Genomic DNA, 16,687 nt, shown 5'->3' with positions numbered 1-16,687 from the left:
CCCCTGGTGTCAGAAATTCACCTGCAAAAACTCCCTGCTTCCCCCGCTTTTTCTCATCTGTATTCACAGTCTCTCCTCTCCTCCTGCATCATGCCTCCTCACCTCTCTCCCTTGCTTCCTCTTTCTCTCTGTCTCCCTCCTTCCCTCCCTCACTACCTCCCTGCCTCCCCTCCTCTGTCCTTCTGTGTCTCTTATCATCCTGCATTGCTCCACCTGCACTGTGGTGCAGCACTGACAATCAGAACTCTGCACACATACGCACACGCACAGAGGCACACACACACTTACTGACTCTCTCTCTCACACACGCAGGGAGACACACGCCCACCACTTCCGGCAGCCCCCCTCTCTGTCTCACACACCTCTCCACTGCAGACACGAAACATTCTACAACCCCTGGTGTGCCGGTGCTTCATCAAGAGACACTGTTAGCACTACATCACACCAGTATTCTGCATTCATACACAATGTGGCATGTCACTTATTTATGCCATGTATAAATAACTGTGATAACAAAAAGAAAAACAGAGAAAGAGTTAATGACAGGAATGAAAGGATAATAATGATGATAATGATAAATGATGAAAATAATCATAATGATCTGATCTTAGTTTATTCTTGATTTGTATTGCACCTTTCTTTTCTGTGCTTTACATAACATATATATTTAATTAATAAAATCAATTAAAACAACAATTAAAACACTTTGGAATAAACAGAAAATTTCATGAATGAATTAATTACCTATAGATGTGTGTAATTAGCCTGATTTTCGCAGCCTGCATGTCCTCTCTCTGCTGCCTGCCAGCTTTTTGATTTGGTGGTACAGCTTAGATTGGCGGAAGTAACTTCTGTTACTGTAAGAAGTAATCTATACACACATACAGTAAGTATGTGGAGACGTTCCTCATTACTATGCTAAAGAAGCAAGCCAAGCACCTTGGATGAATTATTTAGTGACAGGATGAAGGAACGTGTGTGTGGACAAAGAGGAGGTTTGGCTCTGGATGAAGAATCATGTGTGGGAGATCTGTAGGAAGGACAAGAGACTCTGGCCCTTTAATTTGGTGTTGCTAGGGAAATGAAGCTGTTTACTCTAGCGTCAGCCACATCAGCCACACCAATGATGTCTGCATGAATTCTCCACCTCATATGCTCACACATACACATGCGCTAGTCAGACTTTCTGTGTATCTTTCTGCCATTTGTTTCTGCAATTTCCCTCCACACCTCCTCATGCAATTTGTCAGTTCACATCAAAGTCATGAATGCAGACAGGACAAGAAAAAAGATGTAATTGGGAGGAAATGTTGGACCACATGGACATAAATTACCTTGATGGAAAACAAAAGTAGATGAGAGAAAGTTCGTTGCTGGGCCAGTCCAAAGAGGGTTGGACAACAGGACGGTTGGGCAAGACATGAGAATAAGTAATCTATCCTGACATCTAGTGGATATTGTGTAGAACTGAGGGTGTGTATGTATGTAGGATAACTGTCTGCTTCTTTATATAATGTGCAGACCTTTAAGCCCCCTTATCCAGGCCTCATATTTAGGTCAAGGCCTACGTAATAATTACATAACAACATATTTCAGAATGACACACATTTTGTGAAATTATAAGAGAAAATCTTTCTAGAAATTATAGACTTAAGTCATTTTAAAATGAAACAAGAGTTTAACTGAAAAGATAATTATAACATTACATTTAGCCTGGTGTAAAAGGGGACAACTTTGTGCAATCATTATCAAACACCCTTGTAAAATAACATATCTATGTCTGCATAAACAGGATTGATGGAAAGATATTGTGCCTATTTGTTAATCAGCTCACTACAATAAAAGGATTTCAGAACAGGCGGGACATAATCCACACTGAACAACCTAAAATAAAATCAAGTAAAATAAAATAAAACAAAATAAAATAAAGATTAAAAGATGCAATAATATATATATATATATATATATATATATATATATATATATATATATATATATATATATATATATATATATATATATATATATATGCTGCCTGTTCTGAAATCCTATCTATCTATCTATCTATCTATCTATCTATCTATCTATCTATCTATCTATCTATCTATCTATCTATCTATCTATCTAAACATAGACATAAACAAAAAATACAATATTCTGTGTACTACGAAACAATAACAAATTATTTTTGTCGTTCAGCTTAAACAGTGAAATTTGTTGTTACCTAATAGTACTGAAATAGTAGTATATTTGTAAAATCTTAATGCAGGAGTTTTACTTGTTATGGAATATTTCAATATTCTAATGTTGCTGCTTTTACCAAAATAAAGAAAATTAACAGATTACGTTGAAAGGGGGGGCCGTACTGCATTACCCGACAGCCTTTGCTCTAACGTCACACGGTGAATATGTTTGAACCAGTTGAGCCACCATACTTGTTGTGTTTGTTTTAGTGAAAGCAAAGATGGCGAACGAACTGGACAGAGTGCGAATCTCAGCTGCGGAACTCCGTGCTGAAGCGTCGAATTCAATCAATATTACGGACTTTCAGAAAGGTGAGAGGAAGTGGACTAGGTGCTTGAAAGGAATACATTCGCGAAAAAGTCGATAACTTGAAACGAAGAAGTATCCCAAGTTAGCTGAAAGTAACATACGGAGTCGCTAAGTTTGTAACCAGCTAATGTTGTTAGCTAGCAAGCTATCTATCTACCTGTCCATTCTTTGCTCTCGCGCGTTCTGTTTTAAACGCCCCCTTTAACCGCAACAACACTAGATAAGTTATCTGCGACTGTTGTGACGAATTAACCCTGTTTTTAACATTCATCGGATCGTTTCCTCTGTTTCATTCCTCTACTTTTTATTACATTTGTGCAAGTAATTTGTATGTAACGTTGTATGATTTTGCTACTGATGAGCTCGACTCCTGACATCGTTTACCGTTATAACTGGTTTTTACATCATATTTATCACTGGTTGTTATTTTATTTTTGACGCTGACTTTCATTTATAGATTCATGAGATTGTATTGTTTTACTGTTGTAATTTTTATTCTGGAAAAGTTGCTTTTTCTTTGTCTGTGTTTAAGTTTTGCAATGTGATGCACTTTACACACTAACTTTAGAGAAATAACTATCAATCATTACAATTAATGTTTTCTGCTGAAGAGAATGGACGGTTCATTTGAAGACTCAAATTAAAAAGTCGTCAAAATAGTGATGTTGATAGATGAATTCTCATGTTATGGCAAGTATACGTATGTTTTCCTCTTTGGTCCTGATTCTGAACATCTAAAACGTTTACATTTCCAGCGACTTGGTTCCAGAAAGGCAGAACTTCAACGAATAAGCACGATGGTGTTCTTTAGTTTTCCTGTGACAACAAATCCAACGGAAAACAGGCTGATCTAGCTCATCCTTCAGTGTCATAGCCCTTGGTTGTTGTCCAAAAACTATTAAAAACACATCAGTGAGGCAGTCCACTGTACTTGGTGACATGTTCTTTTGTTATTATGAACATAGGGACTGTAATTTATTGAGTCAATGCTGCTGCTCTCAGTACTTGCCAGCTCAACAAATGCATATTGATCACAGCTGTAAATTATTCCCAACAAATGCGCTTTTTACTCCTGTCTAAGTAATATTTACTAAAAACTAAAGTGACCTCTTGATTAAATTTATTATTGAGCCCTTTTTAGAAATTATTTATTTGTGATCGATCTGTTCAGATTTACGTCCTCAGTGGGTATAAATGAGCTGCGGTCTCAGCGCCAGAGTCAGGGTAGGGAAGTCAGAGAGTACTGACAGTCTAAGGCATTGATGAATTTGTTCTTTTCAAGGGATTTCTTAATAAGAAAACTCAAACAGAACAGGACAGCCTTAATCATTATACCCAAAACCCATCTATGTTGTTGATTACCAACTTTGCTTTTCACCATCTTAATTTCTTCTTTCTGTGTCTTTTTCTTTCTGCAGAGGAGCAACAGGAGCATCGCGTGCACAAGCAGCAAAGGAGGCGTGAAGGAAAGCGCCCTGATCTGCAGCGCTACCAGTCAGTACCTGGACACGGACGGCGTCATCGTGACAGTGAGGAGGCAGAAACTGGTCAAGGTGATTCCCTGGCCACTGATTCATATGAGCATGAGCAGCCACCACAGAGTGAGAAAAAGGATGTGGCTGAAAAAGTTTTAGAGAGACAAGGATGTGGAGACGGTGGAACAGGTACTGACAAAAAGGAAGAAGACAGGGTGAGAGGCGATGGTAGTAACACTCAAAACTGTGGAAAAGGCAGCCAGTCACAGGCTAAAGCAGAAACAAATCAAGCTAAAGGCTTTGCTGAAAATGAAAGAGAACACCAGGAACCTGCTGGAGCTGCTAAGCCAACAAGGAAAACTCGCAAACCAGATCAAGAATTTTATCAACCTGGGAGCCGAAGAAACATTCAAGGGAAGGATTGTGGTGTTGGAAGAGAGCAAGATAAGCTTCCCTCACGGAAGCATGAGCAGAAAACTGAACCAGAGTCCCAGCTGAGTACGGGGGAAAGGGAGGGGAACAATAAAATATCTACACAGAAACAGGGAGGGAAAGATGAAGGAAAGGGTAAACAGGACAAAGTAAAACTGTCCAGTGAGACAAACAGAAAGAAAGGAAGCCGAGATGAGAAAAAGCCTCCTTTACCCTCGGATGCTTCAGTGGAAAAAATTACAAACAAAGTAGAAAAGCTCAGCGTCAAAGAAAAGGGTAAAGTTGGATGTGAAGGCCGAGTTGTTGACGAGTTAAGCTGCAGGACGGGAGAAACAACTGATAAGGAAAAGAGAGGCCAAGAGGGAGGAAGAAAAGAAGTGGAAGAAAAGGTAGAGAAGAAGAGGGAAAAGGGAAGCCGCAGGAGAAGAGGAGGGGAGAAAGAAAAAGAGAGGAATCAGGATTCCAGAAGAGCAGAAGATGAAGTAGGTGGTGGAGGAAAGAGTGACTGGGGGAAAGCTGAGAGGGAGAGAGACAAAAGAACAGCAGAAGCGGATAGGGATAACAAACCGGGTAAGACAGGAGAGACACATCAAAGCAAAGGAAGAGAGAATCGCAGAGAAAGCAGAAAAGGAGATAACAACAACAACAACAGTCGATCCAGAGATGCTGAGAAAGATGCTAAGACACAAGGATACGTAGACAGGGCCATGGAGAGAGGTGATAAAAAGCAATCCAATGCAAACATCACAACACCAACTTCAAAACGCTATTCCAAATCAGATATTCGACGCTCACGGAATCGAACTTACAGCAGTAGCTCAGCCAGCAGTGTGACCAGCCTGGATGGTCCTGGACTAGGAAAGGATGTAGAAAGTACCAAGTGGTCACGCTTGGAGACTCGGCACAATAACAGAGAGGGGATGGGTAATAGAGGGGAAGGAAGAAGGAGTCATTTACATAGCTGGACCACCAACGGGGAATCCTCGACAGAATCACTGGAAGGGAGTGAGATGAGTGACATAGCAGAAGATAGAAGGAGGAGAAGAAGAGGTGGAGAGGAAGAGCTAAGTGCAGAGAGAAGGAGGGACGAAAGGAACAGACCGAAGGGAAACAAAGGTGGAGGTCGGGGAATCCTAAGAGTTTCTCTAGAAAAACAGTCAGGTACCTCATCACATAGTGGGGTTGCACAACATCACAAGCAGGGCTCGGTCCCTCGTGGCAGAGGTGGGGGTATCCTGGTGCTTCCAGCCCGTACAGACATCTCTAATTCACCTGAGGTTGGGCAAAGGCTTCTTTTTGGTGGAATTAGAGGAGGAGCAGCTTCCAGGAGTAGAGGAGGCAGAGGAGGAGGAGTGAGACGACTCTGGGATCCAAATAACCCTGACCAGAAACCAGCTCTGACCAGCGCCCAATCCTCACAACATTCATCTCTCCAGCAGCCTGTGTATCTTCAGACTGGAACTGGATATGGACAACTTCACTTTCTGGACACGGACGATGAGGTAGCAGGCAGCCCTCCGGTCCCGCAGGGTGAGCACTTTCGATCCAAGCAGGCTGCTACCATGGCCTACTACAAATTCCAAAACTCTGACAACCCCTACTGCTACCCCATGCCAACCAGCAACCCACACGATCCTGGCACTGTCACTAGTCCGCGCTATCCATACCCTTATCATGTGGGGCCCTACCAAATGGCTCCCACAAACGGTATGTACGCGGGTCCGGGTGTGGGTCAGTTCTGTGGGAGTTACAGGGGAGCAGGTTATTCGCAGTCAGGTGCAGGAGGTGCTGTGACATTTGAAGAAGCGGAACACCAAGCCAGAGGGGAGCTGGGGAGGCTGCTGAGGGCTGCGGATGCACAGGAGCTCCAGCTCAGTAACCTGCTGTCCAGAGACAGAGTGAGTGCTGATGGACTGGATCGCATGGCCCAGCTCAGGTGAGGATGCAGGGGAAAAGATGTGTGTTTTGTGTGTGTGTGCTTTAAGTTTTACTCTTTTGTTTCATGCTACTTGTTTGGCTGTCAGTTGCCCCTTGGGACTAACTAATGATAAAATCAACAGAGCAGATTCAGCTGGCATATTGAAAGTGCACTGTCCTGCCCTCCTGTTTTCTAGAGCTGACCTTTTGGGACTATATGAGCACATGATCCTGACAGACATCGAGTTGTCAGACTCTCAGAATGTGGATCAGGCTCTGTGGAAGAACGTCTTTTACCAGGTCATAGAGCGCTTCAGGCAGCTTCTCAAAGACCCCACCTATGACAACACCCCTCACATTAGGAACATGCTGCTCACACTGCTGGATGAGGTAAGGAATGTGTGCGAAATTTGGACAGAGTAGGATTTCACTAAGTCACTTTTTTATAGGATTCTGAATGAGAGGAAAAGCTGAAGTGAAGTTTGCATGTTTGTATACATACGTACATTAATGAGTGTAACTTCACTTGTGCATTATGATTATTGTCTGTTTTACAGGGAGCACTATTCTTTGATGCGCTGCTTCAGAAGCTGCAGACAGTATACCAGTTTAAATTAGAGGATTACATGGATGGCATGGCTATCAGGACTCGGCCATTACGCAAAACGGTAAACTCATTTTAGGCTGTGTGTGTGTCTCAAATTTATTGAGCCAGGCAGTGATTACATTTCTATGTTACTAACATTGTAGTTTCTAAAAGCATGTTAATGGTTTACTACTTGTTAATTGTGTTAACAGTGATGTCCTAACTGAACTTTGGCTCAAGTGATTGTTAAACATTTTCGTGTGTTTCTGTCTCTTTCAGGTAAAGTATGCACTGATCAGTGCTCAGCGCTGCATGATTTGTCAGGGAGATATTGCACGTTACCGGGAGCAAGCCAGTGATTCGGCAAACTACGGCAAGGCTCGCAGGTAGGCTGTAATCCGAGCATTCTCTGGGTACTGTGAATTTCCTTTTTGGCATGGAAAAGTACAGGATGTGTGTTGTCATTATATATTTGATGTCAGGAGGTTACGTTGTCCATGTCTGGTAACTTTTAAGTCCAAGAACGAGGGGTCAGGACTTAGCCTTTTGTTGTGGGACAATTTTTCCACCTTTCCTCCTAGAGAAAGTTCCTGTACGTTTTTTTTTCCTGAGATGCTAGCTGCTGACGACAAGAAACTTTAGAGCATAACTGAGAAAGTTCCTTTCTAGCTGCATGTGACTGTTTAGATGAGAACCTCATAATTTCTAAGGTAGAACCAGAAAACAAAGGCGAAATCTTCCGTGGTGTTCCTCTGGTGGTATCTCATAACTCCGTCTTTCTTTTTTTCTTAGCTGGTACCTGAAAGCCCAGCAGATTGCCCCCAAAAATGGACGGCCATATAACCAGCTTGCCCTGCTGGCAGTCTATACAGTAAGTGATACTTTGCTTAAGTAGGGATGGAAAGTTCAGAGTTAGCTGAAAAGGATCTGTGCGGGCACAATTACATCACTGGAGTTAAATAGCTGGTTTTTGTGACTGTATTTCTCCAGGCATGTCCCCGAGACGATTGAATTCTACAGCTGTACTTTGAGTAATGGTCTGTTTGTGCCTGCCCAGTGTGTCCTTGTTGTAGGATACCTCCCTCCTCTCACTCTCTTCCCACCTCTCTCACTTACAGAAACGGAAGTTGGATGCTGTGTATTATTACATGCGCAGTTTGGCAGCTTCCAACCCCATTCTGACTGCAAAGGAAAGCCTGATGAGTCTGTTTGAGGAAGCAAAGCGAAAGGCGAGACACACATTTCTGTCATTAACTTGAGTCAGATGATTTTTCTTGGCTTGAAAACCTTGAAGGTCACTTCAGTTCTAACATAAGTGCACAGCCTTGAATCTGATACACTCATAGATACTGAAAGTCAGAACCATGGAAATGAACTGTTGTGGTTTGTTAGTGGACATTAATTATTGGTTGGAAGAAAAGTGGTCTGACAGAAGTATAATCTCAAAAGGTTATTAAGAAATTAACTGTCAATGTAGCTGGGCTGCCTGAATAATTGTATTACTGTTTTGATTTATAACTCATATTGCATTTATACTTGTTCAAGACACACACACTGACTTATTTTATCATGAACCATGAATTCATATACATATTAACATGTATTAAATAAAGACAAATATAAAGACTTTGTTGACTTAGGCAGTGCAGGTGCTTCTTGTTTACAGACTTTGTTCTTGCAGGCTGAGCAGCTTGAGCGAAGACGGAGGCAGGAGCATGAAGGGGGCTCCAGGGGTCCAGCAGTAAGAGGAAGAGGAAGGGGGGAAGATGGAGCACGTGTGGAGGTTTGGATTCGCCCCAGTGGACAAGCGGCAGCGGCATCCTCACAGAGAGGAGGTAGTGAATCCAGCAGAGACTCCGAGCAGGACGGAGAGCTGGGCAGCCTCAGTGCTAGTGATGTAAGATCCCTTTCTTTCGCTCTCTCACACACACACACACACACACACACACACACACACACACACACACACACACACGTACATAGAGTCTCACATGTGTCTTTACACGTATGCACTCAAAAACACTGTGCAGATTTTTTAACAGGTGTTCTCCATGTTTTTTTTTTTGCAGAATACTTAGAGAGTGTCTGTAGACACAGAGGTGTTTTTTGACATGCTGTGATTATGTTAATAGTAGCTTTAAATATCCCCAAAATGTGGGAAGTAGCTTTTTGTACTTACTTTCTTGACTTCTTGACAAATGTATGTTGTCTCTCTCCACTGCGTCTGCCTCTGTTCACTATCTGTCAGTGTATCCTGTCGATAGAGGCATCTGTATATCCTCTTTGCTCTTTCCGGCTTCAATAGCCATTCAGTCCATTTCCTCCCGTCCCTATTGTTCAAATTCCCGGGCGCATTTAAATGATGACATCAGCTCCAAACCTCTCCTTGTGTTTTGTCCATGGATGAGGACTTGTGTTTTCTTGTCATGCGCTGTGCTCACGAGTTTGTTGCTAAATAAAACTGTTGCCCAGAGGTTAGTAATACTTCTGGCTTTCTCCTTCTCTTTTCTCCAGCTAAATAAGAGATTCAGTCTGAGTTTCCTGCATGCACATGGGAAGCTCTTCACTAAAGTGGGGTGAGTAATGTCTCCTGTATTCCAGTACTGAATTTGATGGATCGAATGGGAATACTGTATAAACTGAATTTTTTATTTTTCTGTGCTTTTGTGTCTGTTTTTTCTCTATTTTTATGACCGTGCGTGTCTTACCTATTCAGCATGGAGTCCTTCCCTGGAGTGGCAAGCCGTGTTCTGCAGGAGTTCAGGATGCTGCTGCAGCATGGCCCTTCCCTGCTGGGCAGCACACACATGCTGCAGATCATCACTATCAATATGTTCACCATACACAATGCCCACAGCAGAGGTAATACTACACACACACACACACACACACACACACACATACACACCATTATTATCATCATTAAACAACAAATATTGCTTCAGAGCTTTAACACATGGTGTTAATCTTCATAATTAATGCAAATGCATGGCTGGGGAACAACTCTTTTTATTTTCACGAGATTAACATGCATTTCCTGTGTTGTGTATGTGTTTAAGAAAATGTTAACTCATTGGCACGTTTGACCAACTTGGAATCTCTCTTGCTTTTTCTTTGTTATGCAGTTGCACCTGGGCTGCAAGTCATTTGTGATATTGATAATGTTTAGTAAGTCCCCTTTCCAATACTTGTCTCTGTCAGGTGAAGAAGGGGATGTGCGGTCTGTTTTACACGAGCAAAGCACTGCCCTGGGCCTCGGCATGTTTGCACTGCTGGTGCAGCGCTGCACAGAGCTGCTCAGAGATACTCCAGCAGGTACACACACACACATACACACACACACACACACACACACACACACACACACACACACACACACACACACAACACAGAGTAAGCTTCACAAATAGTTGTTCAGTTGAAGTATTAGATCAGCAGCATTGATCAAAGTTGTGGTTCTACACTAATCCAATTCAGGTACTAATTAAGGTCAGCATTAGTGTTAAGGTGTTTTCATCTGTATCAGCTGAACAATTAAAGGACAAGACATTCCTGTACAGTCCCACAGCATATCAGTGGAAATTATTCATAGAGCTAATTAATAGCTAATAATTAAATTTTAATTTAAGAAATGACATGGTTTTTGACCGGGATGAGTTTTGTAACTGCAGTAGGAGTTGGCATATTGTAATAAAAATGATTCCAGCTGTGTTCACGTTGGACTTAAAACATTATCCTATTTCCCTTACAATGGGAGTTCCAGTTGTTTTTGTTTCATTGTTTAGTATCAAATGTCTTTAACAAACTTACAAACTCTTTCAGAACCAGTTCCCATGGCAGATGGAGAAGAGGAGGGTAAAGGGGAGGAGCTGGAGGGTATGGTGAGGGTCTCTGCCTTCCCCTTGGACCTTAGAGAACTACTACCAAGCATCAAGGTCTGGTCTGACTGGATGTTGGGACACCCAGACCAGTGGAACCCACCACCATGCAGTATAGAGTAAGAGCTTTAAAATTGCAGTAACTGATGTTTTTGACCACTGGAGGGCAGTAGAAACACATTGTGAGTACAACATTTAAAGATCTGCACCTATCTAAGTTGATATGGGGAACCTGCTAGCAAACAGCTACATACTTTCACAGCAGTTACGGAGTAACATTATCATTCATTTGGAGTCTTGTCTCTGTTGACCTGATAAATTTAAGTTGAGTATTCACTCTCTTTTAACTCTGTTTTTGGTCTCTACCATCTCCTGAGGAAAATATCTGGCTCTTTAGCTGCTAAATGTGCCACACAGCAGCCAGTTGCTAATTTTGCCTGCCGTTGCTGACAGGTTGTGGGCAGTGGGTCATTAGAGGTTTTTCTTGTGAAACCGCTTTACATTTCTATCTCAGGGTAATGTGTTGGTTCTATTCATGGCTTCTGCTGGTAAGTTTACACAAACCACACACACCAGACAGTAGCTCTATAAGATGCGCATTCCTCACCAACACCTGTGTTTTTTCCACTCTATCAAGTTGCTGCCCCGACGTTTGGCAGTGCCTGGCTGACCTGTGTAACGTGCTGGCACGTGTGGACCACGGTGAAGTGCCGCTGTACAAAGTCGACAATGACGAAAGTGAAGGAGATGAGGAGTTGACTGTGCTACAGCTGAAGGAGGACAAGCTACTTGCCGGCTTTGTCCCACTGCTGGCTGCACCACAGGAGCCCTGTTACACAGACAGACACACTGACATGGTGAGTGGAAAGACAAATATTTCATTATATTGTCACACTGCAGCCCTGGAACATACTTCTGCTCCTGTGAAATGACTGAATACCTGTTATTCTTTTGTCACCTTCAGAGTGCTGAATTTCACATATTACCTTAATCATCCTTTTTCTATTCACATGTATGTATACCTTCACCCTCTTTCCTCAGGCAATAGCAGCAGATTGTAAGAGAGTCACAGTGTTGAAGTACTTTCTGGAGGCGTTGTGTGGACAGGAAGAGCCTCTGTTGGCCTTCAAGGGAGGCAAATATGTCTCTGTGGCAACTTCTCCATCTAACCACACTGTGGATACAAGGACCAGGCAGGATTCTCTAACAGAGAAAGAGGTGAGGGTCTTTAACCTGCCTTCCCTCTAATAACCTTTCCTCTTCACTTATGTTGCTCCCTCTGTTCCTTTCACCTCTGATTACAGTTCTTTTTAAATTTGACCTGCACATTGTATGTAAATGCTAAAATGTATGTAAATGCTAAAATCAACGTGTCTTATCTACGTCTGCGTCTGTCTGGCAGGCTGATGATGTCATAGTGGAGTCCTCTCTCTCCGCATCAGAAGGAGAAGAGGATGCCGAGGAGGCTGGAGATAGTGAGAATGACATCAGACAGCTGAAGGCACGACGCCACGCCCTCACTAACAAACTGGCACAGCAACAGAAGCGCAGGGATAAAATACAGGTAAAACTGGCACACCTTACCTAACAACTAACTAGGAAATAATATTCTTCTGTTTGTCTAACATTTTATAGTAGCAACTTTAAATCAAATCAAATCAAACTTTATTTATATAGCACTTACATACATATTAAAATGCCGCTCAATGACACTCTCACCACAGACAGTTGCGAGAGTAGAGATAAAAACAACCAAAATGACCTGTTCAGTTGCTAATAGAGTTTTACTGAATCTCAACTTCACCACATTATTATTCTAAATTTCATAAAACAAAAGTTAACCTTCCATTCATAAGGAAACCCACTATGGGCTTGAAGTGACCCTGAATTGTATGAATGGCATAAGCATTTCAGATGATGTAGAAAGAATTTCAAATGTTTTGTTTCTGGTCAGGCTTGTGTCTTAGTAAGTATCACCTGAGTCAGGCAGGTGTAAACTGTTACTGTATACCATGTTGTGGCAGAGTTCATGTCAAAATTAATTGTGTGTGTGTGTGTGTGTGTGTGTGTGTGTGTGTGTGTGTGTGTGTGTGTGTGTGTGTGTGTGTGTGTGTGTGTGTGTGTGTGTGTGTGTGTGTGTGTGTGTGTGTGTGTGTTCGTGTTCCAGGCAGTGCTACAGACAGGTGGGCAGTTGGAGCTGGAAGTGAGGCCTCTGTTTTTGGTTCCAGATACCAATGGATTCATTGATCACTTGGAAGGGCTGAAGAAACTCCTTCAGTGTGGAACATACATAATAGTTGTGCCGCTCATAGGTAAGACTGAAAGATAGGAAGACAGAAAAGAGGAAAGAAATCAAAGGATGAGCATGCTCTCTAGAAAGAGTGGCGAAGGAGGGTTGAATTCTGGTGACATGTTTGAAATCAGAATATATGTTTGGCATTTAGTGTAGAAATGGAAAATTTTCTTAATGTATACTGGTGATGTGATGTGTTGTGTGTTCTCTGTCTCAGTGATTACAGAGTTAGATGGTCTGGCCAAAGGCCAGGACAGCTTTGGTGGAGGAATGGGGTCAGGAGGGCGCAACGCTGGTGGTTGGGGCTACAATGTTAGTGGCACACATGTGCGGGCTGTTCAGGAGAAGGCCCGGTTGGCTGTGGCTTTCCTAGAGAAAGGATTTGAAGCCAAGGAACCGTACCTCAGAGCGCTAACAAGCAGAGGAAATCAGCTCGAGTCTATTGCCTTCCGCAGTGAAGACACCTCTGGACAGCAGGTGAGATGTTTTTTTATTGTTATTTTGTTTTATTACCTTTGGGTAATCTGGTTTCTTTTGCTGGCAAGCAGTGGTTTACTGCCGGTGGATCATTACTATTTGTTATATGTTTTTGTTATTTTTCAGTGACTTAGTTTTCTGTTCGTCCTCAGGGTAACAATGATGATGTGATTCTGTCCTGTTGTCTCCACTACTGCAAAGACAAGGCAAAGGATTTCATGCCTGATCAGAGAAGTAAGGAACATTGACTGTCATTCAGTGTTCATATGTCCCCATGCACAGTGACAAACTCTTACTACTCTTTGGCTTCTCCCTCCTCCCCCTGCACAAACACAGATGGGACAGTGAGGCTCCAGAGGGAGGTGGTACTCCTTACCGATGACCGTAACCTGCGTGTCAAAGCTTTGACCCGCAACGTCCCAGTCCGAGACATCCCCGCTTTCCTCAGCTGGGCCAAAGTGGGCTGAACCAGGCTAAGCTGGAATCAAAGGAACCCAACTGCTGAAGCCTGCTTGCCACTCAGCCAAGGAGAGAAGACACACTTAAGCAGGAGAAGAAGAAGAGGAGGCAAAAACAGGGGAGAGGAAATGATGAAGAAAGCAAAGAACCGCCTCTTAAGAAGTACAAGCAAATGTAGTGAGAGCAGGGTGGTTTCAATGAGCTTTTTCCCCCTCGTGATGAAGTGTGTGTGTGTATGTATGTGTTAAGATCAGTGAGCTTGTCCAGAAAGAGACATGGGAGACTTAATACGTCTCAGGAAGGCTGGATCGGAAGGGAAGAAGGAGGTAAAAATGGTGCGATTTGATTTTGGAAGTTGTGTGGCGGTCCAGCCTCGAGCCTCTGCTCCTAGTTAGTGAGTGTACTCTGCAAGCAGTATTAAAATTTGAGGCTAATGATAGCATGAGGCAGAGAGAGGGAGAGTGTTAATGGCCATTTAATTGATTAAAGACAGCAGTAATGAAGGCCATAACTGGCACTTTCACACATCTCCGAGGGCACAGTCATATTCGACTGCTTTGGCCTCGACATGAGAGCTGAGAAAGCTAGGTGGAGAGAAGCACAGCTGGAGGGTCTTTGTCAGTACAGTAAAGAGTGGCTGATTGTTAAATCAAGACCCCTTCTGCAACCATAACACCTTTATGCAGGTATGGTATTTGCTGCTAAACCAGGAAGTGCCTGTTGCCTGTTTGGTAACTTGGGTTGTTCCTCCAGCTTGATGCTAACATGAGGTTATTGTAAGAAAATGTTTTTAAAAGTCAGCGAACAACGAAAAAACATTCATTTTTATTCATGTTCTTGTTTTTTCCTGTTTTTGAACTTGTGTAAAAAGTTTTATTTCCTTCTTGGAGGCCATTTCTCCATTTTGAAGACTCTGATAATAAGCACCTGCAAAGTCTCCTCCCAAACAGTGTGAACCATAAGCTTTTTTTTCTTTTTATAATCAAACCCGCCTGCAAAATATGGTTTTTGAGCAGTATGACAAATGTGTAAGATTGTACATATCAAGACCACTCAGTTTGTGGTGAGTTTTCAGTTCCAGATTATGCTACATTGACCAACTTTAAGTGAAATTCCACCCATCTATCACTGGAACAAAGACTTTCAAATACTGTTTGATAGCCACGAGGTTTGGAGATGGTTTGGTCCTTGACAGTGACTTTGCAGATACTTTATTATCGAGTGCCATTGGTGATAATTCACTCACTTTTCTGTTCATTGTTGCACTCCTCATTCTTCTTGTGCTTCATACCACCACAGCAATTCACCTTTTAATGAAATGTTTTTAATCACCAATACCTGTTTTCCTGTTCAGTGTGACCTTTTCTCAAGGTCACGTTTCCACTTCTATCCACTCCCAGTATCCGCTCAGTTGAAATACACTGCATGAGGTATACCACCATAGATTATAGCCTGTAAAATTTCCATTGTATTCAAGCAGCACCTCACTGGCACATTGTCAACAAACATTTAACGCAAAGGGAGTACTTGTGTTTGGATTTTTGCTTGTGCTACATTGCTTCAGGTGATTCTGAGTTATGTCAGTGTTTGTTTCTGTGTGCGTTTGAGACCGTGTCTGGATGCTCAAAATAGATGTAATCTACACTTGCGTCCTCTGTTGTGTTACATCATACATAATTCATGATTCACTCATCAGCGTTTGATAATATGGATGTAAAATAATGCTGTATGTAGAAGTGGCTGCCTTGTTTGCTATTTGTCCTGTACCTTTTCAGCTCGGCTTGTACAACTTCAGTCAGCAGTGGATGTTTTTCTGTATCTGTTAATCACAGACAGGGTTAATATTTTTTTCCGCTCCTGTTCTGGTGCTTTTGTAGTGTTCAGTACAATCTACCGTGTTTAATGGCACTGCTGCAGTGTTTTATTGTTGGAGCAAACAAAGTAAATGCATAATCCGTTTAACACAATTACTTTTCCATCTTTCATCATTAAAAATGTTTACCTAAATGTGATATTATTTTAAGAATACATTTTAACTTTGTATTTAAGAATCCCAGTAAACTAGTATGAATAGTACCAGCACCCTGAAGGATGAGCAGCTAAATGGAATTCAGCCATCGTGAATTTTTATTATTTACATCTGTACTTTTCCTTCTGTGACCTGTCAAAATATCTGCTGTGAAAAAAGCTTTTAATGTTGCACACAAAAGATTATTCTTAATATTCATGTTCACTTAATCGTAAACCTTAATGTAAAAACATACAGAGCCAGATTACTTTAGATAGATTCACTGGATATGTGAATATAAATCCATGAATAATAAACTCAAACATTGAAAGTTACTACAGTAAACCAAATGCATTCACACAACCAAGTTATCTGCAAAAAAAAAAAAAAATCATTGACATACCGATGGGCCCTCATGTGGCAGTTGAAGATGACACAGGTGAGTTGTGGCCATAGCACTTCATCACAGGGAATGTCTTGATAAACTGGTGAAATAAACATGAGGAAATGTACAGATCAACCATAAAAAAGCATACATTTAAAGACCACATTTATTGTCTAGACATGTTGAATGACTGAATTGCTCTGGCTCAGTCCTGATTTTCTATT

At 42.0% G+C, this 16,687-nt stretch overlaps 1 protein-coding gene across 1 annotated transcript; it reads left to right on the top strand.

Moving 5' to 3' along the window:
* The first annotated feature begins 2,453 nt into the window (after positions 1 to 2,453).
* smg6 (SMG6 nonsense mediated mRNA decay factor) lies at positions 2,454 to 14,649 on the top strand. Its single transcript, XM_070982789.1, has 19 exons — positions 2,454 to 2,555; positions 3,972 to 6,396; positions 6,575 to 6,767; positions 6,935 to 7,045; positions 7,243 to 7,349; positions 7,756 to 7,834; positions 8,082 to 8,192; positions 8,645 to 8,860; positions 9,478 to 9,539; positions 9,680 to 9,825; positions 10,165 to 10,278; positions 10,786 to 10,960; positions 11,479 to 11,698; positions 11,883 to 12,059; positions 12,244 to 12,405; positions 13,009 to 13,153; positions 13,352 to 13,611; positions 13,764 to 13,845; positions 13,948 to 14,649. Exons 1-19 carry the CDS (start codon positions 2,465 to 2,467, stop codon positions 14,076 to 14,078), a joined length of 5,007 nt encoding a protein of 1,668 aa, XP_070838890.1. The 5' UTR covers positions 2,454 to 2,464; the 3' UTR covers positions 14,079 to 14,649.
* Positions 14,650 to 16,687: the final 2,038 nt, after the last annotated feature.

This window comes from Chaetodon trifascialis, chromosome 16 (assembly GCF_039877785.1).
Source record: "Chaetodon trifascialis isolate fChaTrf1 chromosome 16, fChaTrf1.hap1, whole genome shotgun sequence".
NCBI lineage: Eukaryota > Metazoa > Chordata > Actinopteri > Chaetodontiformes > Chaetodontidae > Chaetodon > Chaetodon trifascialis.
The sequence above is the reverse complement of the archived record's forward strand: the minus strand, read 5'-3'. Positions and strand labels throughout refer to the sequence as shown.

What these genes read in the sequence shown, in the direction of transcription:
- smg6 (XM_070982789.1), top strand. Translation starts at nt 2,465, where the DNA reads ATGGCGAACGAACTGGACAGAGTGCGAATCTCAGCTGCGGAACTCCGT. An exon ending in CCCTGCTGGCAGTCTATACA is followed by an intron (nt 7,835 to 8,081) that starts GTAAGTGATACT and finishes TCTCACTTACAG; the next exon opens with AAACGGAAGTTGGATGCTGT. An exon ending in CCACCACCATGCAGTATAGA is followed by an intron (nt 10,961 to 11,478) that starts GTAAGAGCTTTA and finishes CACTCTATCAAG; the next exon opens with TTGCTGCCCCGACGTTTGGC.